The 24,647-nt window shown below is 36.0% G+C and overlaps 1 protein-coding gene across 5 annotated transcripts in view; it reads right to left on the bottom strand.

Annotated features, from left to right (window-relative positions):
• Stim2 (stromal interaction molecule 2) overlaps positions 1-24,647 on the bottom strand; it is a 163,268-nt gene that overhangs the window by 54,351 nt on the left and 84,270 nt on the right. For all 5 annotated transcript variants that reach the window (XM_071614205.1, XM_071614207.1, XM_071614206.1 and 2 more), the window contains exon 3: positions 16,294-16,408. In XM_071614205.1, coding sequence (XP_071470306.1) covers positions 16,294-16,408 — 115 coding nt within the window. The remainder of the gene's footprint in view (positions 1-16,293; positions 16,409-24,647) is intronic.

Genomic DNA, 24,647 nt, shown 5'->3' with positions numbered 1-24,647 from the left:
GATGTTCAAAAAAGCCTGCTGTTTTCTAGATAGTCCATCACAAACAGTGAAAATTGGACAGTCCTCATTTTTACCTTCTGCAGAAGGTTCTGCTATTGTACTCCAAACTTGAGGTATCCCTTGAGTCTGTGAACACAGCAGAGGAGAAATGTAGAATAATTTAGGTGTATTAGGCAAATAATAATAAGGCAAATTCACAATCAATCTTAAAATAGTGCTTCCTTAAATCATAAGAAATCCTCATATGATGACTAATATACTGGTAAACTTCTTATATGAGAAAAATGAGGTTCAAAACATGTTTACTTCATATATGCCTACAGAATAGAAATGGTCCAATTTTCTAAAGCACAAAGAGATGTATATGAGAAGCAGATGATCTCTCCATCCTCTTCTGAGAGGTATTCTCTACTTCAAAATAAAACAAAGAATGATCTATTTAAAAAGGCACTTGGGCTGGTGTCATAGTATAGGCCTACTACTATACTATAACTACTATACTACTCAGGAGTTTCAGACAGGAAGATCACAAGTTCAAGGCCAGGCTCAATAACTTAGCAAGACCCTGTCATCTCAAAATTTAAATTAAAAAACAATAATTAAAAAGAGTGCAGATGTAGTTCAGTGGTAGAGTGCTCCTAGGCTCAATCATCACTATTAAAAAAAAAATTAAGTGTCTTCAACAAATTAAAAAGGTATTATTAATACTGGCACATCAATAGTGCAATAACCCAAAATTCATGTGTCCTCAAGTAAAAGAAATAATATCAACATTTTAAGAAAAAGGAAAGAAGAAAACATAAAACCAAAACAGTCCTGGGTACATATGAAATGAAAAGGACAAAGACATTGAAATGCTAACATGGGATCATGATTAACACAGATCAGAAACTTACTGTGAATGCTCTGAACTCATTTAAATAAATTTGTAATATAAAGAGAGCTGTTTGATTATAAAGGAATCAAGTACACACTTAGTATGAGGTACAAAAAGCAATTCTGATTAATGTAGAACAGTGGTTACCTCATGTACAAACTAATCAAAAAATATTTACAATACATTTTTAGCAACCCGCGCCCCAAGCTCCCTTAAATGTTGCTTGATAGAGTAAATGAACCACATGTTTGTGACACCTATTTTTAACATAGAAGAAACTTCAACTACAAAAGACTTTTTGTAGTGGTGCATATGATGACATTTGTCATTCTAAACACTAGACTCCACCTCAAGAACATGCCTCCCCTTGTATATAAACTGCTTCTGTGAATAATGAAAACCCAATATCTCTATTTAATGGCTCTTAGCATAAAAGGAGCTTCTCTTAAAACTGTTAAGTCTTCTATGGAAGGTGACAAGTGTTAAAATTTGTAGCATCGGCATTTGTAGCATAGTAAGTACTTTTGTGTTTTAAATGTGTTGTATTATTTTACAAATACTCTCAGAGCTATTAATCTAGCAGATTGTTTCCCAGTAAAGGGGTGACAAGAGATGAAAATAAATGTCCCATGGTAAGATAAATGCAATCCTCTTTTAATTCTCAAGACAGACAGATGTGCTTCCCTTTTATTATTCCAGTTCCTTCTATATAATCTCAATTACAGATCATAGCATATCCCTTGATTACTTGTTAATAGATCTTTCTCCATTATCAGATTGTGGACAGGTCAAAGATAGGGGACACATTCTGTATTCTTAGCATCTAGAACAATGTCTTGCTCATAAGCAATTAATAACAATAAAAAAATGTTAACTGTATGCACAAGTTAAACAAACCCTTTCAAGTTCAATGGGTCCAAAATCACAAAGAGAAAAAATAAAAACTGGAATTTATTCTAAACAGAGGAAAAGTTAATCCAACAGTTCCTTTAAAATATTTCTCAGAATTCAGAATGTTTTGCTCTTTCCATTCAAGTCTACATCACAGCTAAATGCTAATCTTCCTGCATAAAATAAATGCATCTTCCTATAACAATTCTGTATTGCAAGGCTTTCTACAACAGGAAATGCAATAGATCCCCATGATGATTAAAATGCTAAGCATCCTACAACCTCCCCCCCCGCCACACACACACTGTAAATACTGCTAATCAGTAACTGCTACAATGATATCCTTCTTTCCTTCTGAGACAGACATAAACCAAGCTTCTTTTAATAGAGTGCTCTAGGCAACCACCATGGATTGAGTGGAATCTTACTTGCCATCCTTGGAGCAGCACATCAGATTAAAACACAGTCTTGTTCCCCCATCTCTGACCCATCACTAATGCCCAACTTGGAGACCTCTTTTCAGCACTATGGATCACATTTTTCTTACAAAAAATACAATAAAACACGTATTCATTTGCTTTGTGCTAGGCACGGTTTCAAACATTTTACAAGAACACATTCATTTTCGTCTCAACAATCTTAAGTGGTAGACAATTTTCACTCCCATTTAACAGATGACAGAACTAAGATCCAGAAAGATTAAGAACTATATGTTTTTTTTAAATATTTTATTAGTTGTTCTTGGGCCTTTATTTTATTTACTTATTTATATGTGGCGCTGAGAATCGAACCCAGTGCCTCGCACATGCTAGACAAGCGCTCTACCACTGAGCCACAACCCCAGCCCAGCACTATATGTTAATAGCAAAAGACAGATATAAAAACAGCACGTATCATCTCACATATACTAAAAAATTATTACATTTTTGATTTGTAAATTATGCTTATTTGAAGAATTTAGAAAATACACTTACTCATTTAGTTGTGTTAATTCCTAACTTGTATATATCCCTTTCTCATTTCTAAGAAACTTTTATATTTTTGAAAATCTCATTAAGAAGCCATCTCCCCCAATGAAGTCTTCCACATAATAAACCTGCCCATTCTCTATAAATCCTAAAATAGTACTACTTACAGAGTATTTAATCAAACCATATTGGATTTCCACTTAACTTTTCATCTGTATATGAGCAAAATACTGTTAAACTCCTTCAGGAGAAAAATGTTATCTTACACTTTCTTATATTCCTCTAGTGACTGGTTATGCACATTACATCCACAAATAAAAACTGATAAAATGTTACCTGATAAAATCTGCAAAGCTTCTGTTCTGAGTTACTCTATGGATAATACTAAACAATATAACCTGATTCACTTACCTTTTTTAATTCTACATAAAAACCAACAATAAGTTGGTAGATTTTATCAACATTTCGAAATCTACCTATATTTCACCCACAGAAGAAAAATCTTATAAATATAAAGAAGCTATATAAAGAAAATATTTATAGTTCCCCCTTACTTTTAGGAATTTAATATCCATGGTCAGGAATTTATTTTCCTTTACATTTCCTTTTATGTCATGTTTAAAATATATTTGCTTATTTCTCTCTGGCTAGGCTTTGTATACACTTGAAAACAACCATTACTAAATGCCTATATCTTCTCTTCTCTCAGACTATTTCAGTTCCTTTAGAATTCTAATCCTTTAGAAGAAAAAAAAAATCACTTTCCTATACTTTCAAATAGCTATTCAATTTGTAAAGTCTCAAATTACACAGTGGCTTTAGGTAGAATAAGATCTGTGTTGAGCAGGATAGAAAGATTATCTCAAGGTATAGAACCATATTCTATAACTAACTCAGTGAGTTTCTGGTTCTGAAACATTATTTAATCAATTTATCTATTTCTACTCCCCAAATTTTGTACACAATCAATAATTTTCTATCTACATTTTTCTTCATTAGATACCTGACTACAATTTAACTATATCTAGTAATTCTTGCACCTTGCAGAATTTATCACAATCTTTATGAAATCTAATAGTAGTTTATTAAATGGCTTTCATTAGTGTTAGACTGTCCCCATGTGCAACTTGATCAAACGTTCTCTGCACACACAAAATATGTGTCCCAAGCTGCTGGGATTACAGGCAAGTGCCACCAGGCCCAGCTTAAATAAATTTTTAAATGTACTCAGTACTAATATTTTTTTAAAAGAGACAGGATTTCACTGTTGAAATTTTTCTATTTGAAGTCAGAATCAACTTCTGCATAACACAATTTTTCTTTTTCACAGTGTACAACATTCTAAAAGAAAAACTAAGTACATTTCACCATCATTTGCACACTATGATGGTAAATATGAATATTATGAGACCAAATAAAAAATATTATAAAATTTTAAATATGGCTGAACATTTTTACTTATACAATATTATTAAAGAGAAATCAACATTTTCTAAGTACCTATCAGGTGTGCCAAGCACTTTCAGTACATTACACATTTACATCACATAAGAATCACATTTTTAAGTGAATTTTTTTGAGGTGGGGGGCATACTGGGGATTGAACTCAGGGGTACTCAACTACTGAGACATGTCCCCAGCCCTTTTTATATTTTATTCAGAGACAGGGTCTCACTGATTTGCTTAGCACCTCCCTTTTGCTGAGGCTGGCTTTGAACTCATGATCCTCCTGCCTCAGCCTCCCAAGCTGCTAGGATTACAGGCAAATGCCACTGGGCCCAGTTTAAGTAAATTTTTAAATGTGCTCAGTACTAATGTTTTTTTTTTAAAAGAGACAGGATTTAAAATTATATAGTTTGGAAGTCCACATACATTCTACAGAATGCCACTTCTACTCCCACTTCTAGCGAATATTCAGGTAACTAAAGAAGTTGTAAAGGTACTGCAGTTTATGGTATACCTCCTTACCTATCATTTGAGAACTCCTGGTCATTCTTTAGTCCGCACCAGACATACCTTCTGAACATAATTTTACAAGAAATTTAATCACTCCCTTTAGTTAAGTACCTCCTATTCTAAACTTACTTCTATTATTGCACATATTGCCTTATATTGCCATTATTTGCTCATTTTAACTTTCCAAGTCAGTAAATTGCTCGGTAGAACTCACATCCATCTTAAAGTCACAGTTAATACCTGGGATCCAATACAATGCCTGCTTAGCATGTTACAAATATGCCATTCTACCGCACATGTTTCTATAACATGAATTAGCTTATGTGCAATTGGTAATTAGGGACCATGCCAATATACAAGTCCCATCATTTTGCATGGGACTTTTCCAAATACTATATCATTGCATATCGCCAAGAAACAGCATATTGATACAAAGTATACTAACCATCAACCTGGCAAGATGAGACCATTCTCCTCTCCATTCTCTTAGATCAATTCAGTCACAGCTTCTGTCTTGGAAATGCTTTTTGCTCAGTTCTCATCTTCATGCATTTTGTCTTTCTCTTCCTTTTATTGATTTATTTTTTTAACAATTTTAAGTCTACCTAACACAGTACCCCCTTTCCATTAAGTTATCTTCATTTATTATTTCTAATGTAAATTCCTATATCTACTGTACTATTTATTGGTTAGGAATTTAAAATTTCTTTTTACATGTACTAGTATTTTCATTAGTACTGTTAGTACACTGGTTACAAAGATGCATAGGTTTTGAGTAGTCTGTTTCATCCATATTCTTCCCTAAACTCTTGTCATATTAAATTCATAATTTTGCAAAAGTTGTTTAGGAATACATGTATTACATTATAACAGAGATGACTACAGTCAAAATATTTAATGTATTAGATTATGGAGCATTCAATGTTCAAAAGGAATTATAATTTCATTAATTCAACAAATATTTACTGAATATCAGAATAAAAAAGTTATGAATTGCCACTGGAGAAACAGCATTTTGGGGCAAAGAATGAATGTGTATGTATGTACATGTGTTGTACACATATGTTTTGGTATACATTCAACTAAACAACCTTGAGTTATAGATCATTATTCAAGGTTCATTCAAATCTCCTCTTTAGTAATCTCAAACTTTTTCAGAAGAATCACTTGTTTTCCAAGAGACATCTTAAACAGAAACAAAACATAGAGCAGAGCCCTGGACATTTTGCGTGCTGTGTCCCACCAGTGCTCTAGCAACAGTGCCCCACCTAAAATGACCCCTTTAATAAACAAAGTCTGAAATGGGTTGGGAAAATCAGTTGTCATTATAAAGCTTCTTAGGGAGGTTTATGCTGCTTGAATCTTTTTCCTTCCCTTCCATGGAACTGTGCTAGTAGAAGCCCTGCCTCTACTACTCCCAGTCCTAGACCCCTAAAGATAGGTGGGAGACTGGAACTAGGAGAAAAGGAGTAGATAACTTAGGCCCACAGATGGACTTGGGGGGACATCTTGCTATCACAAGTAATATCTTAATATCACAAGTAATATCTTAAATTAAGAAGAATATCTAGGGAAAAAGAAGTAGAAGAGGCTATTCACTTGAAAAGCTCTTAAGCTTAAAAACCAACCCACAAACGTTCTCTAGGATCACAAGAGATCTCAACAGTAAGACCAAAAACTTGAAGGTCAGAGTTCCCTTATGTGATGATATAGTAATAAACAAAACAGACAAAGATCCCTGCTCTCAGGAGGCATCACAATACCAGACCTTAAATTATACTAGAGCTACAGTAACAAAAATAGCATGGTATTGGCACCAAAACAGACATGAAGACCAATGGTACAGAATAGAAGACACAGAGACAAACCCACATGCATACAGTTATCTCATACTAGATAAAGGCACCATAAACATACATTGGAGAAAAGATAGCCTTTTCAACAAATGGTGTTGGGAAAACTGGAAATCCGTATGTAATAAGATGAAATTAGATCCCTATCTCTCACCCTGAACAAAACTCAACTCAAAGTGGATCAAGGACCTAGTCATTACTCCAGACACCTGCACCTACTACAAGAAAAAGTAGGATCAAATCTCCATCATGTAGGCTTAGGAAACGAATTCCTAAAATGCAAGAAATAAAATCAAGAATCAAAAAAGGGGTGGTATCAAACTAAAAAGTTTCTCCACAGCAAAGAAAACAATAATGTGAAGAGAGAGAGCCTACCGAATGAGAGAAAATCTTTGCTACCAGCACCACAGAAAGAGCATTAATCTCCAGGATACATAAACAACTCAAAAAAATTAACACCAAAAAACAAATAATGCAATTAATAAATGTGCAGAGGAACTGAACAGACACTTCACAGAAGAAGAAATATAATCGGTCAACAAATATATGAAAAATGTTTAATATCACTAGCAATTAGAGATATGCAAATTAAAACTACACTGATATTTCATCTCACTCCAGTCAGTATGGCAATTATCAACACTACAAGTAACAATAAATGTTGATGAGGATATGGGGGAAAGTTACTCTCAAACATTGCTGGTGGGACTACAAATTGGTACAATTACTCTGTAAAGAAGTATGGAGTTTTCTCAGAAAACTTGGGATGGAACCACACCATCTGACCTAGTTATCCCACTCCTCAGTATATACCCAAAGGACTCAAAATCAGCCTGCAATACTGATGCAGCCACATCAATGTTTACAGCAGCTTGATTCACAATAGCTAAGCTATGGAACCAGCCTAGGTGTCCTTCAACAGATGAATGAATAAAGAAAATGTGATACATACACACAGTGGAATATTACTCAACCATAAAGAAGAATAAGATTATGGCATTTGCTGGTAAATGGATGGAACTGGAGAGTATCATGCTATGTAAAATAAGCTCATCCCAAAAAACCAAAAGACCAAAGGCCAAATGCTTTCCCTGATATGCAGATGCTGACTCACAACAAGGGGGTGGAGGGGCTGTTCACCAGATAGGACAGAGAGGACTGGAGGGAAGAAAGAGGGGATGGGAATGGGAAAGACAGTATAATGAATTGAACATAACTTTCCTATGTTCATATATGAATACATGAGCAGTGTAACTCCATGTCATATATAATCACAAAAATGGGAAGTTATACACCATGTGTGTATGATATGTTAAAATGCATTCTACTAACATGTATAACTAAAAAGAATACATTTAAAAATTGTTTTAAAACGACCCTGCTCTCTAAGGTTTACATAGGAAGTGGGCAGAAAGAACACAAATGTGACGAATAGGTCAGTTCTATAGTATCTTAGAAGGCGAGTATAAAGCTGAGTAAGAAGGGTCATAAGTGCTAAGGAGAAAAAAAGAGTAAAAATGGGGTGTGGTTTGCTTATTTTAAAAAGAGTAATCAGGGTAGACCTTACAGAAAGAACTTCCTTGATATAGATTTTATGCAGATAAGGATACCACCATTCCAACATTTGTAGAGCAGCAAGAAATCCAGCTTGGATGAAGCAGTGAATGAAGGAGATGGATAAAAAGAAGAGAAGAGAAAGATGAGAGAGCTGGGAGGAGAAGACAGAGCGTGTGGCAGGTCTTTGTAAAGACCTGTGATGCTACATGGGTTTGAACAGATCATACTTCTATTTTGAGTAGAATACCTTTCCTGGTGAATAACAGGCTACAGCACAGCACAAGTATAATACCTTAAATACATTTCCTTGACAAATTTCAAGTTGATTATTCTTAGAAACTAAAAACTTCTGCAGACACAGGAATGGCTATGAAAAGCTGTCTTTTTGTAAAAAGAAGCCCACATCAGTAAAATAAATAACACATGCAGAAAGAGGCATTTCTATCTGACATCTACCTTTCTCTCTAGGAAATACTTTTTTGTGTGGGGCAGGAGGTGGGTACCGGAAATACTGTTTTTGGAGAAATAAGAGATGAGGTATCAGACAGGTGGCCCAGAGAGAGTCTGTTACCTGGAAGAATTCATCTGTACAACAAGACAAATATTCTCCTGTGCTGCCAGTTTGGTCTACCTCATTTTTTCCAAGAAGCCCACTACTCTATCCTTTCATTTAGCTCTAAATAAAATTCAGCCATCTTACCCCTCTATGAGGGCTACTGTGCTTAAGCATATTAAAAGATCTCTTTGCTTTTTTCCCTGTTAATCTACACATTGTCAGCTCATTTTAATGACTAAAATTATTGAAAATATGAAGAGAAAAGAGTACATTTAAACCTTCCCAACTATACACAGGAAGACCAATTAGGCAGCTACTGCAATTATCTAGGCCACAGATGATGGTAACTGAACCAGGCCATAGGAGAAGAGTCAAACTGTCAAATCCGTATTCCTTTTCAAAGCAGAGTTAAGCAGATTCCATTCAATGCATCATATTCCCAAATCCTAAAGAGTACTAGCAGGATATCTTGGTTGACTCTGATACTAAAAAAAAATCTAAGCTTACTGGACATTTCAGTTTCCTATTTCTAGTAGTAGAAATAGTAGGAAAGTTTGCAATGAGATAAGTAGGACTCTAAAGAATGTAATAATGAAGGAAATGGAGAGGTGAAGTTGGACCCTTCCCTTATCTCCAATCTTTAGGTAAGGATCAAAGCAGCGTGGTTGAAAAGTAAAAGACTACTCATAAAATGAAAAGTGAAAGACTACTCATAAAACATTTGAAGAATTGTACCTATGCAGCGAGCATGCAACCTAGCTCATATATTTCCTCTGCTTATAGAAGCAGTGCAGCCCTCACTTGTAATCCAGTCTGCCACTGCAGAGGACTGCATGAAAAATAAAATGTCCAAAACTTCTCTGTTGAGTTCTTAAAGTTCTTTCTGTGGGATCAGTAAATAGTATGCTGGGGTATTTGCAGCCCTGGGATTGAACAACTGGTGTAGCTGGCAGGATCCCAAAGAGGAACATGTTGAGTTTACTGTGGAGTTGGGAAAGAACATGGGGAAATCCCAAGCTGGTCATAAGCCTTGATATGGTTTGAGGGGGATTCCCTATTAGAGGGATGGGGACTACCACATGAGTACGAGAACACCCTGAAAACCCCAGAGGGATTGCTGAGAGAATTGGAAACAGCATCCAAAGTAGCCATGCAAAGTAAAAGGAAACGGAGAATTCATGGCAGCACTGGCATGGCCACTGCTTTGTGCATTAAAGTTAGCCAGATAATGGGAGTTAGCAACTCAGGCTAAATTCCTAGAGTACAGGAAGAGTGGACACTAGAAAGAGGAGCTTGTTTAGAGCAGGTTGAAGCAGGGATGTGCTGTTTGACTTAAAATTAACAGATGTGTGTCTACAGGTTATGACATGCTGCTTTGCTAAACTGAAGGATCATCACAAGTGCATAGTCCATATTAGGGAGTTAGTGAAAATTAGGACTTTCAGACGGGATCCACTCACAGAGTCTATTATTTCTAGTGACTCCGAAGTTGAGGTGGAGGGTGATGATATAATGGAAACTAGATCAGCAATGATATAAAAGTTAAAGACCCAGCAGGAGTGGCCTGAGTGGGCAGATCCAGACCTGTTCTCCACTCCAGAGAGAGATATACATACTGCCAGAAGACCCTATCCTCTCACAGAGATGGTGAAACTGGAGTCCAAGTTCAAGCAGAAAATGAAAGAACATATACTGGCATGGTTGTTCCACCTGCAGGATGATGGAGCAGAGGGGATGATATAGAACTATAGTTCTAAAGTGGCTTCAGAAACTGCTCACCCTGCTTTACGTCAGCGGCTTTACACCAGTACTGCTGATGATACTGCAGGGTCATTACTAGCTTGGAAGCTTTTCACCACTCACAATATATGGCCAAATTTGGGAGATGTTCCAGGTGCCTAGAGGCACCTGGACACCTATGGTATGGAAGAACTACAGAGCTATTTGTGGGAAATGGAAATAAAACAAACTATTTATATGTAGCCTTTCCCAGAAACAGACTGTTTTTACTGTCAGGATTAGGAATGCAGTGTTACATGTGGCCCCTCCATCTATTTATGGTGCCCAGGTAATCAGTATTATCCCTATTAACAGGGCAGTCACTCCAGCAAGCAGTACAATGTGACAGCAGATGTAGCAGAGACAGAAAGATTATAGGAGAAAATGCGAGTCTGAAAAAAAGCCCAAAGCGGAAGGACCTCTTTGAGTCTATCATAGACTGAAGTGGGGAGACTTGATTGCAGAAGGAATGAATGAAAGGAAAATAGATAAACAACCTAATGCCTCACTACCATTGGTAGGTATAAAAAGCAATTGCTAAAGCCCAAGAGGTTTCATCCATTACCTGTCAATAAGGAAAAGGTAGACTGGACTTCTTCAAAAAGAGACAAAGACAAGCCTCTCCTATTAGAAGATGTAATGGAAGCAGAGTCCACAGCTCCCCTTGAGGAATCTTTGAGCCTATGGTTGTGTGACAATTAGGGGGTAGGTCAAGTTTCAGAGGTCCCCATCTCTGGATCAGAGACCATTCACAAAACTGGCAACACATTGGTTTTCAAGAAATATTCAGAGCAAGCACTGGTGGACAAAGGAGCTGAATGTACACTGATATATGGCAAACCCAATAAACTCTCAGGCAAGTTAACTGATGCTGTTGGATATGGGGTTCAGGGGACAGTTAGGGTCCAAGACATAATGTTAACATTACAGCATGGATGGATACCTTCCATCCACCCACTACCAACTCCAGCTCCTTAATATATAATAGGTGCTGATGTCTTGTGGGGGAGTTCTGTTTGTGTTATTAGGAGATTAAGCATGTGTCAGCTGTAAAGCCAATATTAAAAGGCATGCTGAACACCCCCCTGCTATTTTTGTTTGGGTTTTTTTTTTTTTTTTTTTTTTTTTTTTTTGGCACCAGAAATTGAACCCAGGGAGGCTTAACCACTGAACCACATCCATAGCCCTTTTTATTTTTTATTTTGAGATAGGGTCTCACTGAGTTGCTTAGGGCCTTGTTATGTTGCTGAGGCTGGCTTTGAATGTGTGATCCTCCTGGTTCAGCCTCCTGAGCCACTGGGATTACAGGTGTATGCCATCACACTCAGCTACCGCCCTGCCATTTTGCCTATATCCCTGAATTATTGCCACCAAACAAAATCAGCTCCTCAGTAGCCATCAAGAATTAATGGAGACCATATATAAACTAGCTAAAGTAAATAAAATTTGCTTAATCCACAGTACTTTTAACTCTCTGTGTGAACAATAAGAAAGACAAGCAGAACTTGACAGTGGACTACAGGGCATTAAATAAGGTGATCCCTCCACTTTATGCAGCCATTCCCAATATAGCCATCATTCTAAATGAGCTTAGCACTCAATTGGCAACTAGAACTATGTGCTAGACCTTTGCTAATACCTTCTTTAGCATAGATACAGCTGCTAAGAGTCAAGACCCATTTGCCTTCACATGGAAAGGCCAACCATGGATATTTCTGTTATCTTGCCCATGTCCAATAGCATTAAGGTTACAGATAAAGAACACTTAAACCAGTCTAGGACAAAAGTAACTACCTACTGTTACCAGCTCTTCAAAACATCACTTTGGAGACAAGAAGCATGAGTTGACCCCATGGGGGATGTATAAGTAGCCCCCAGTGATTTGCCTTACTGACCACTTGAGGGGAGAAAGGATGTCAAAATTTACAAGTAAAGCCTACTGTGTTGGGAACCTGGCCCTCATAATTACATGTAATGCTACTCTTGGGTGTCAGCACCCAAGGAACACTTTCTATCAGCTTATGGCAGTTTTGTACTCTAGAGGTGTCTTATTCTCTCTCTATCCCTGAAGTGCAAAGGTTGATATGGTACAGTTGTCCAGGCAAGCCTACAGTGTAGGCAACATTCTAACATTGTATACTGTTTCACAGAGCTGATTTATCATTACTGGTGCCTATTATACCCCTGTCATATTCTCCATAGGTCATCAACAAGTAACCTATTCCTGGACTGGGCAATAGAAGTTACCTATCATGCTACCCAAACCAAATGTTGGATCTGCTCAGAATTCCCTGTGATAACAGCACACAGACTTCCCTGGGTAGCCCAACTTGTAAATGCAATGGAATGAACTTGAATAACACAAAACCAGACTAAAAACACTCACCCACCAAATGGCTACTAAATAAAACTTTTGCTTTAATTAGAGAAACATTACATATCTCTTCAGTACCTGAGTAAATGGAATGGGCCTTCATGGAAGGTAGCAATTCAAATTACAGTTAAAAAGACAGCTTTCCTTTATGTCACCAATACGGTCATGGTGTGTACTGTGGATATGTGGGCCCTATGGATGGCCTTACCTACCTTACCACTGGAAAGGACAATGTACTTGCCTTGTGTCCTAGTCTAAGTTCTCCTTCTTCTACCATATACACGTAGGAACTGGGAGAGCATAAAGGTATGCCACACAACGCAGCACCATGCCTACTGGTGAGTCTACTTGTAAGCTGTTCTTTCCCTACCAGATGCAGTGATTGATGTGGAATCTCAGGTACTGGCTCTAACCTCCCACACTGCTCAACATCTCTTCATCAGATGAAACATAGCATAGCCTTGTTAAATGAGGAAAAACTACTCACAAAAGAAAGATGGTTTTTAAAACAAAATGGCACTATATATGATTATGGCTGCACAAGGTGTAGTACGTACAGTCTTAGGAACAGAACGTTAAGTATATATAACTGGTAGCCTTTGAGTCACCTCTTGTAAAAGCACCTAGTTCCTGCTGATGGGCAGACTTACAGCCTTTGGGACAGGAGTCCCTGGGTTTCTCCTTTGCTAGCAAAGCAATAAATTTTTTCCTTTTTCTCAAAAAAAAAAAAAAAATACATACAACTAATGATGAATACAATATTACTAATGCTTTAAACCAAGTGCCTCAACAAATTAATGCTATTGATGCTGTTTCAATTGATATACTCCTAAATGGTTATCCTCCTTTCCCTCAGCATAGAACTAGTATACCTTATATGTTATCTTCATAACCTTAGCATGGCTGCTGATGGATTCATGCTGTTTGTACTGTAGAATATGAATGCAATGTGCCTCCAAATCCCTACCACAAGGGCTTCACAGAAGACAAGCGGCAGTATGTGACTGTGAGGACCGTTAAGGGGCTTTTAAGGCACTAAAGGAATGGAATTTTAGGGAAACATTAATCAGAGTCTAGGAAAGCTTGTGCTGAGATAAGAATGACTCTAAAGAAAATGATAATTAAGGAAATAGAGGAAGGGAACAGGTGTTGGGTTAAATACTAATCAGGGTCTAGGAAAGACTGATGTGAAATTAGGAGGACTCTAAAGAATAAAGAAGAAAATGGAAAGGGAGAGTTGCCCACTTCCTTTATCTCCAATCTTTAGGTGAGAATCAAAGCAGAGTGACTACGGTTATAAAGTAAAAGACTATACTCATAAGACATCTGAAGAACTCCACCTGCACAGTGAGCATGCAACCTACCCCTTATATTCCTTCTGCTTGTAGGATGGTAGGATCCTCCACTGTAATTCTGGCTGCCACCATAGAGGAATGCATGAGTAATAAAATTTCTCAAATCTCTCTATTGAGTCCTACAAGTTCTTTCTCTGGGATCAGTAAACAGTACAGCCCTACAATTGAATATGACTCTACTTGGAATTGGGCTACAGGCCATTCATACTACATTCTGATAAAGAACTTAGATCTGTTTTGCTCATGTCCTGAGACTTCGTAAGAGACTAAATTTGGACTAATTAATCTGGCAGAAAAATATGCAGGGAGCACAGAATTGAGTCAGTGGCATGGGTTTTGCTGGTAACTTTTAGCAAGGTTTACTGTGAGAATCATGATCAAAAAGCAGAGCTAAAGGATTTTAAAAACTTATAGTTTAACCAGAAGAGTGCATGTAAAACTGTGGTCAAGAAGAGTGTGATTTTTAAAGAGAGTATAGCCACTAAGAGGTGCTAAGTGCTTCATGCAGAGACAATAGGAGAGCTGGTTTGAGGGCATCTCAGGAATTTATAAGACCACACCTATTATAGGCTCAGAATATAGAAGGGAAAATTCCTGTAAAAAAGATGCTGGGGGGCACCATGCCTGCACAGGGGAACCTAGGAAGTTGTTTCACTATGCTCAGCCACCTAAGTACTCAGAGGCCACTGCAGCATTTGTCCAAGGAGGCCTGGCTATTTAGTCTTCAAGCTGTCAGCAGACCTTGGCATCATCCCCATGGTGTTCATTCTGCAGGAATGTAGGTATTTGGAGCTAAGGGATCATGGAGGTTTCCACCAAAATTTCAAAGAAAGGCTTAGGAAGCCAGACAAAGTATAGCAAGGTCAGAATCTCAATGTGAGAGGATGATATGTAAAGCTGTGAAGGTAAAGCCAAAGCTGGAATGGAGATCCTAGAATAAGAGGTACCAGTAAAGTGGACTGTTTGCTGAAGAAAAGCTGCTGGATTAAGAGAGAATCAGGCTAAGGGAGAGGCCAAGAGCACAACAGGCAAGATTAAAGGTGCTCCGTTTGGGGAGCACATTTATTTGCCTTTTGTCCTAGAAACTATAGATGGAATAAAAGGACCCGTTTGCCTAGTTGGGTTTTAGTTTTGTTTTGATCCATCCCTTCTCTCTCTGTCCCTATTCCTCCCTTTTAAAATGGAAATATGTACTCTGTACCACTGTATATTGGATATATGTAACTTGGACTTTTGGGCAATGCTAAAACTCTTAAGATTATGGGACTCCTGGAGATAAATAAATGCATTTCACATTGTAAGATGGACATGAGCTCTTAAAGACCAGGGAAAGTGTGTGATGGTTTGGATATGAGGTGTCACACAAAAGCTCCTCTGTAAATGCAGGAATGGTAAAAGATCATATTACGAGAGCTATAACCTAATCAGTCCATAATAGTTTGAATGGGCTGACTGGATGGTAGCAGTAGGCAGGTGGGGCAAGAGCACAATAGGCAAGATTAAAAGTGGAGGACAGTCCAAGCCCTTTGGAGAGCCCAAGGAGGTGGGTCCCTGGGAAATACACTGAAAGGTTCATCTTACTGCAGCCCCTTTCCCTTACCCTGCTTCCCTGCTGTCTCAAGGTGAACAGGGCTCTAGCACACCCTTCTACCATGATGTTCTGCCTCATCTTGAGTGCAGATCAATGGAGTTAGCCTATCATGGAGTAAACCTCTGAGACCATGAGCCAAAATAAACTTTTCCTGCTCTAAGTTGTTCCTCTTGGGCATTTTAGTCAGTGACAAAAAAAGCTAACAGTTACACTATGTTTATTTGATACAACTTTTAAATAATGCAATTTAGTAGCTGAAACAATATTTCAGAACTTTAAGCTCCTGGGCATATATTATCTATCTTATTCATTTGGGTATAAAGTAACAAATTATCTGAAAACAGCCTGATGCTTAATAAATCTAAGATAAAAGTCACTTTTCAGAATAAAAATTGGAAGTTACTAAAATGTAAGTGTTTTCACATAAATATTACTTTAAATTTTTTGTAAAACCATATGCAATTAGTGAATTATCAACAGCTAAGCAGGGCAGAAGTGCAGAAGATAAGAGATCACAATCACTACAACAATCTTACCTTCTGATGTTTTCCATCGTTTCCATAAATCCTCAACAGTTATATGCTTATCTTCTCTGTGCAGATGACTGTGTTTATTAGTAGCATCTTTATATTTCATATCTTCTCTGATAAACTAGAGAAAAGAAAACACTACGTTAAATAGACTAAAATTAACTAATTTAGTTTTGATTTAAAAAATCTTATATGGCTATTTCTCAGCTAATAACTGGTATATTTTTGATACCTATTTGTTACATATATTTTGTGAAGTGCCTCTTACTAATTATCCAATAAAAATATCAGTGTTAAGTATGTATTGAACATTCATTATTTACCAAGTAGAAATTACATAACGAGTATGTCTATACACCTAAAACACACCTACATATACATAGGGTCATTAAGCTTTATGACAATCCTATAAGAAAAATATTATTTTTCGTTAAGACACAGATGAGAAATCAAGGCTAAAAGGGAGTAAATAATATGCTCAAATTAAATAATTTGAGAGATTAAATAATACAGTTGAAATAATGAACAGCAGAGTTCAGATTCCAACCCAAGTAGTAGTTATACTCAAGAGCATAATACATTTTTACAAGAGAATGTTTTAAAACATAATACCAATCTTTCAATTACTGCATCATATTTCTGTTTTCCTTTTAAAATATTGCTTATAACTTAAGGGCATTTGGTTATGATGTGCAGAACTAATGTATTTTACAAAACTGAAGTATACCCTCTATTAGTCTTACTTTAAAATATATACAGAGCCAGACAGAGACCCACGCCTGTAATCCCAGCACCTCAGGAGGCTTAGGCAGGATTACAAGTTCAAAGACAGCTGCAGCAATTCAGTGAGTTCCTAAGGAACTCAGTGAGACCCTGTATCTAAATAAAATACGAAATAGAGCTGGGGATGTGGCTCAGTAGTTAAGTGACCCTGAGTTCAATCCCTGGTACCCCACCACCACCAAAAAATAAAAATAAACAGTATGTGGGTGTGTGTATACACAGAGAAAGTAATAAAATTATCCTTACAAGAACTAACCAGTTCTATGTTACTTCTTTAATTGTTTCCCACTGTCTAACAAATAAAAAGCAAATTCTTTTTTTATGGCTTACGTATCATTTATAAATTTTTTCCCTGACAATCTTTAAGGCTTATATCCTGATACTCCTCCCTAAAAAGCCTTCAATTATATAAAACTGATATTTTTTCCATGTTCTTTCAACCTCAATATTTCTGATATTCTTGTTTCATTATTGTTTTATTAGCACTTAAATTGATTTTTTTCTGATTCCAAAAACATAAGGATTATTTCAGAAATCTAAAATGCAGAAAGTGAAAATCCCCCACAGCCCCACTTCAGAGGCATATATTTCTGACTTTACAATGACAATTAACATCATCTTCAGACAAAAGATGAGATTTTGCTTTTTACTAGAGTGGTTCTATACTAAACTATTTAGCAGTGATATAATATCAACCAAATATTTCACTTTTCTGATCTTCAGTGTGCTTGAATACCAAATACAGAAACAAGATTTTAAGATCAACAAACTATTTAACATGTGATCAAGAGACTAGTGTCAATCGTACTGATTCTGGTCTACACTAGATACTGAAACTGGCTGTGGCCACACTTACCTTTATAGTAATCAGGCAATGTTTTCAAAGCACCTGAATCATGCATTTTATAATACCTCTCCATAAGAGATTGGAAATTCAACATCTGGTCCTTCATCACTATTGGTTTCCATAGCACTAATCCAAAACATTACTTTAGCATTTATATATCTGTTGCTCTAAATATTGCCCTACTCCTTTTTTCTAACTGCTTCTTTTTAAAATTATACTAAAAGGCATCTAATTGCTCCAACTCCTCCTTTCATCCCTCCCATTCTTCCTGACTGATCTAGTAGAGATAACTGGCTTTTAAATAGGAAAACCTAGAGTAAAAATCATAATAATGGACAAAGCAAAGAGGAAGTATGTCCTGTAAATGATCCAGTCACTTAGAACAAATGGCAAGTGTTTCATTTATATGATACATATTTAAAACAACTAGGAAATCCTCTTCATCATATGAACACTTAGGAGCCCAGAGTATAATTCTGGTGCTTCAGAATTATTACAGTTCAGAAATAAGATAACTTCCACATACAACAGATATTGTATTCTAGCTACTTAATATATTAAACGGACCAGAATGAGTTTATAAAGATCAATAAACCCTTAGACAAACTAAAGAAAGTAAGAAAACACTAAAATTAACAAAATTCAGAAGAAAAAGGAAATGTCAAAACAAACACTACTGAAATTCAGAGGATCATCAGAAATTGTTTTGAAAATTTATATTTCATTAAGCTAGGAAATCTTGAAGATATTGACAAATTCCTAGAGACATATGACCAAACCAAATTGAATCATGAGGATGTGGAAAACTTAAACAGATCAAGTAATGAAATTGAAGCAGCTATCAAAAGTCTTCCAACAAAGAAAAGTCCAGGACCAGAAAGATTCTCAGAAAAGTAGTACCCAACCATTGAAGAACTAATACCAAGCCTCCTCAAATTATTCCATAATATAGAAAAGGAGAGAACACTGCCAAATTCATTCTACAAAGTCAGTAGCACCCTAACACCAAAATCAAAGACAAATCAAGGAAAGAAAATTTTAAGCCAATATACTCGATAAAATATACATGAAAAATTCTTAATAAAATATTAGCAAACCATATAAAAAACATTTAAAAGACAAGGCACCATGAACAAGGAGTTTGATCCCAAGGATGCAAGGTTGATTCAATATATGGAAGTCAATAAATGTAATTCACCACAAAAATAGCATCAAGGTCAAGAATCATATAATAAATTACCTCAATAGATGCAGGAAAAGCATTTGACCCATTCTTGTTTACAACACTAGAAAAACTTGGGACAGAAGGAACTTACCTCAACATTGTAAAGCTATATATGACAAACCCAAGGCCAACATTATTCTGAATGAAGAAAAATTGAAAAGCATTTCCTCTAAAAACAGGGACAAGGCAAGGATGTTCACTTTCACCACTCTTATCGACATAGTCCTTAAAACTCAAACCAGAGCAATAAGGCAATAGAGGGAATTAAAGGGATACAAATAGGAAAAGAAGCACTTAAACTATCTCTGTTTGCTGACAACACTCCATATATTTAGAAGACACAAAAAACTCCACCAGAAGACTTCTAGAACTCATAAATAAATTCAGCAAAATAGCAGAATACAAGACCAACACTCATAAATTAATCATGTTCCTGTACTCCAATAATGAATCTGCTGAAAAAGAAATTAGGAAAACTATCCCAGTCACAATAGCCTTTAAAAATTTAAATAAAATACTTGGGAATAAATCTAACAAGGTCTCAAGGTGAAGGACCTCAAGGTCTTAAAAGATGGTAAGATCTCTCATGTTCTTGAATAGGCAGAATTAATATTGTTAAAATGGCCATACTAACAAAAATGCTATAGAGATTCAATGTAATTCCCATGAAAATTCTAGCGACATTCGTCACAGAACTAGTAAAACTAGTTCTCAAATTCATTTGGTAAAATAAGAGACCCAGGGGCTGGAGGTGTGGCTCAGCGGCAGAGTGCTCACCTAGCACATGTGAAAAGCAATATGGAGATTCCTCAAAAAACTAGGAATGGAACTAGCTATCCTACTCCGAAGTATGTATCTGAAAGATTTAAAATCAGCATACTACAGTGACACAGGCACATCAATGTTGGTGGCAGCACAATCCACAAGATCCAAGCTATGGAACCAACCTAGGTGCCCTTCAACACATGAATGGATAAAGAAAATATGGTATATATACACAACACAGTATTACTCAGCCATAAAGAATTATGGCATTTGCTGGTACATGGATGTAAGTGGAGACTATCATGGTAAGTGAAATAAGCTAGTCCCAAAAAGAGGTCAAATGTTTTCTCTAATATGTGGAAGCTAAACCAAAATGGGGTACCAGGAGGGGATAAAAAGAGAGAAAGCAAGAAAGAGAAAGGGAAAAAAAGAGAGGGAATTTCAAAAAATTAAAGATTAGTAGAGTAGATGAAGGGGATTGAGCAGCAGGAGGAAATAGGAACAAGAAAAGGGGAAACATTGGAATGAATCTGAACAAACTTTTCTTTGTATACACATGGATGTAGCACAGTGAATCCCAACATTAAGTATATCCACAAGATATTCATTTTAAAAACTATAAATAAATTTCAGAAAGATAAATAAAGGAGGAGAGTAGGGAGCAGGCATTGGGGAACAGGGAGAAGTGCTGGGGACTAAATTCAAGCAAATTATACTTAATATTTTTGGGATTATTTCAAAATATATCCTAATGTTATATATAACTAAAAAAATTTTTAAACCATAATTTTAAGAGAACTCAACACCCAGGAGATGTGACTTATCATCACAGTTAAGTACTCAGACTTTGCAGTGTGACAGACATATATTCAAAATCTGACTCCACTAGTCATATTATTAGATACTTACCTACAAGTTACTTAACCTCTCTTTAGCCTTCTATTTCTATTCTGTACAAGGAATAAAACTGCATATGGTTTTGAAGATTACATTTAAAATCCCTAGATGGTGTGCATAGAAAAATATTTTATAAGCCTAAGTAAATAAATATAACATGAATAATTAATTTTGCCCTGACTAAACTGGTGGGATTAATACATATTCTAGAGATGAACAGACACTTATTAGGGTAAGATTACCAGTACTCTTGGATATTCTGAAACAAACTAAATAACACTGAGATGGTGAAGGAAATCACAGCCTCTCTGCTGACAATGTAAGCAAGTTCCAAGGACACCTGTCATCAAAACAACACAATGTCCAAGGTCTGATATGTGAGTCAGTTAAAGCAGATGGATTCCTTATAAACAACTGCAGCATTCTCACTTGAAAATAATTCTCAAATAGCTTGCATAAGATCTCAGAGGAAAGACTATACAACCAAAAACGTACTACTATAGTCCCCAATTTTACAAACAAGAAAACTAAGACTAAGGAAGGAAAGATTAGCCATTTACTCTATTTCATGGAGCTACTTAAAAGGAAAATCCAATACTGAAGGTAAATTTTGAAGAATTTCAAAAAGTTTTTCACCACTGCACAGTGGATGTTCTGTAAAAAATGCACTAATTCCCAAACTCTTAATAGAAAGAAAACACACACACACACACACACACACACGAACACACTAATAAAGCATGAATTACCAATATTTTCTCTTCATCCTAAAATTGTTAACTCAAACAGGATGGTTGGTATGTCCACACTCACAGGACCATTCAGAAAACTCCATAAGAACTTATGACCTTCATAACTTACTTATTTTCTGTGCTTTAGTTTCCTTGTCTGCAAGATGGTAAGCCTTTGAAGGTTACCATCTTGTATTAAGTGATTTTTTATAAAGTGTAAAAAAAATTGGTACATTATTAAACTGTTTCTCAGTAAGTGTAGCCTAGTTCAGAACAAAGCTTGAAAACATTTATAGAACACATACACCTTCCACTGCAAATGGTAAAACTTACAATGCCTGGCATTTGGTAAAAAATTATCATACATGCTAAGATACAGGAAGATACAACCTAAAATTAGAAGAAAAATCAATCAATCAAAGCCAATCCGAAAATGGCACATATGAGAGAATCGGTACAAAAAGAAATACATTCAAATAGCTATGGTCTATATGCTAAAAAGCTAGGATAAATATTGAACATGATAAGTGAGACATGTAAATCTAAAGTTTAAAAAAATCAAAATTTTAGACAAGAAAACTGCAATTTATAGGATAAAAAATAGGTTTAGCCAATTTTTACACTGCTGTGACCAAAAGACCTACAAGAACAATTTAGAGGAGAAAAAGTTTATTTTGTCTCATGGTCTTGTGGGTTCTACCAAAGTCAGCTAATTCTGTAGTTTTGGGTTCAAGGTGAGGCAGAATATCATGGTAAAAGGGTATGATGGAGGAAAGTAGCTCAGGACATGGCAACCAGGAAGCAGAGAGGCAGCTCCACTCACCAGGGACAAAATATAAACCTCAAGGACAAGCCCCCACTGATCTACTTCTCCAACCATACCCTATTCTGCCTAGAATTGGATTAACACACTGATTAAGTCAGACCTCTCATAATCTAATCATATCACCTCTGAACATTCTTGCATTGTCTCACACATAAGCTTTGAGGGACACCTCATATCTAAACCACAATATATATTGAGATTAATGGCAAAACATGGAAGATGAAAATACTAGCAAACTCAAGTAAAATCTAGTGAGCTGTGGAACAACCTCAGCAGCCTAACATATATAACTGTAGGTCCTGAGTAGAGGAAAGAGGGTGACAAAAAATGTATCTGAAGAAATACAAAGTTTTTCTAAATCTTATTAATAAAACTATGAACCCACAGATAATAAAAAAAATCACTAAAGGATCGAGGATGTGGCTCAATGACAGCATCACCCCACCCCCACAATAAATAGATAGATAGATAGATAGATAGATAGATAGATGGGATGCATGTGTGTGTGCGCGCACACGCACACACACACACAATGAGACATAATACTCAAACCCAGGGATAATGAAAATATCTTAAAGCAAAAGGATGGAAAGGAGAGAGAGATTAAGAGAAGACCATATTTTTTATTAGATGCAATGCAATGCAGAAAACACTTAAGCATTGTATACATATACATATATGGGTATATGAACACATATATATAAAGTAGCTACCTCTGGTTATTGTTTTTGTTCTTACTTTGTTTGTAGTACTAGGGATTGAACCCAAGGGGGCTTTATCACTGAGTCACATCCCCATCCCTTTTTATTTTAAGATACACTCTTGCTGAGTTGCCCTGAAAATCCTCCTCAGACTTTCAAGTAGCTGGGATTATAGATGTGAGCCACCACACCCAGATACTGGTTCTTTTTTGATACTGGAGCTCTAATTACATTGTAGAATACTAGCAGTGGTAGCATATTATTATGTGTTATTACAAGGTCCTATTAGTTATGTCTAGTTTCTATCACTGAGAAGTGTGTGTTTATATACTACTACTGCTTAGCAACTACTTATAAAAGTGAAAAACAAAATTCTTTGGATAGTTAAACACTAAAATAATTTAGCATCAGGATTCCTGTACTACTAGAAATGTTTAAATTATTTTCAAATGTCTTATGAGCAGAAGAAAAACAATACCAGATGGAAATGTGAATCTTCATAAAAGCATTAAGATTACTGGCAATGTAACTATGCAGGGAAATACATGCAACTATGGTATAGGTCAATGCTATTTCAATAAAGCTGTTGGGGGAAAAGATGTGCTCTTTTAAATAATGTATAGGAAATGACATATTCATAAATCAGTGGAAGCCCAAACTAGTATAATTTTTGGAGGGCAATTTTAGCAAGGGATTCTTTAAATTATAATACAGGTATATAGTATTTGTAGATATGAGAATATCAATAAGACATGAATTCTATATTTTAGAAGTTTTTACTTTCTGCAGAACTAACAAATTTGTTTCATGTCATAGAAATGTAAAGACTACATTCAGTCTGAACACTTAAATTATGAAGTAGCTATCACTGATTCTTTTTGATACTGGGGATATAATTAAGTAGAGTACTAGCAGTGAAAGTGTATTCAATTATGCATTATTACAAGGTCCTATTAGTTATTTATAGTATCTATCACAGAGAATAGTAGTGTGTTTTGTGTTTATATGCTACTACTGCTTAGCAAGTAGTTGGCAAGTACTTAAAAGAAAGCAATGCTATATTTATAAGATATAATCATTTAGAACTACTCTTCATTAAAATAGCTTAATTAGTCAATTAGATTGATGTAATATTTGTAAAATAAAAATGTTAAAACTTGTTGCTATAATTTGAATCTTAAATGTACCCCAAGGTCCATGTGTTAAAAGCATAGTCCCCAGCTTGGCCTTTTGAAAGGTGTAGAGACCTTTAAGAGATCAGGCCTGGTGGTGGTAGGTCTTTGGCTATTAGGGGCTTACTCTCAAAGAAGACTGTGGAACCCTTCTCTCTTTCCTTCATTCCGGTCATGAGATGATCAGGCTTCCTCTGCCCCATGTTCGCTTCATAATATAGTACTTCATCATAGGCCGGAAGCAATGCAGCCAACCACCAATGGCCTGAAATCCACAAAACTGTAAGCCAAAATAAATCTTTCTTTTTTAAAGTTGATAAGCTCAGATATTTTGTTATAGCTACAGAAAGCTGACAAATAAATATATTAGGTACTATGTTTGTATATGATATTATGAACATAATGAAAAAGAA

This window comes from Marmota flaviventris, chromosome 7, assembly GCF_047511675.1.
Source record: "Marmota flaviventris isolate mMarFla1 chromosome 7, mMarFla1.hap1, whole genome shotgun sequence".
NCBI classification, from domain to species: domain Eukaryota; kingdom Metazoa; phylum Chordata; class Mammalia; order Rodentia; family Sciuridae; genus Marmota; species Marmota flaviventris.
This window is presented reverse-complemented; position numbering and strand designations above follow the sequence as displayed.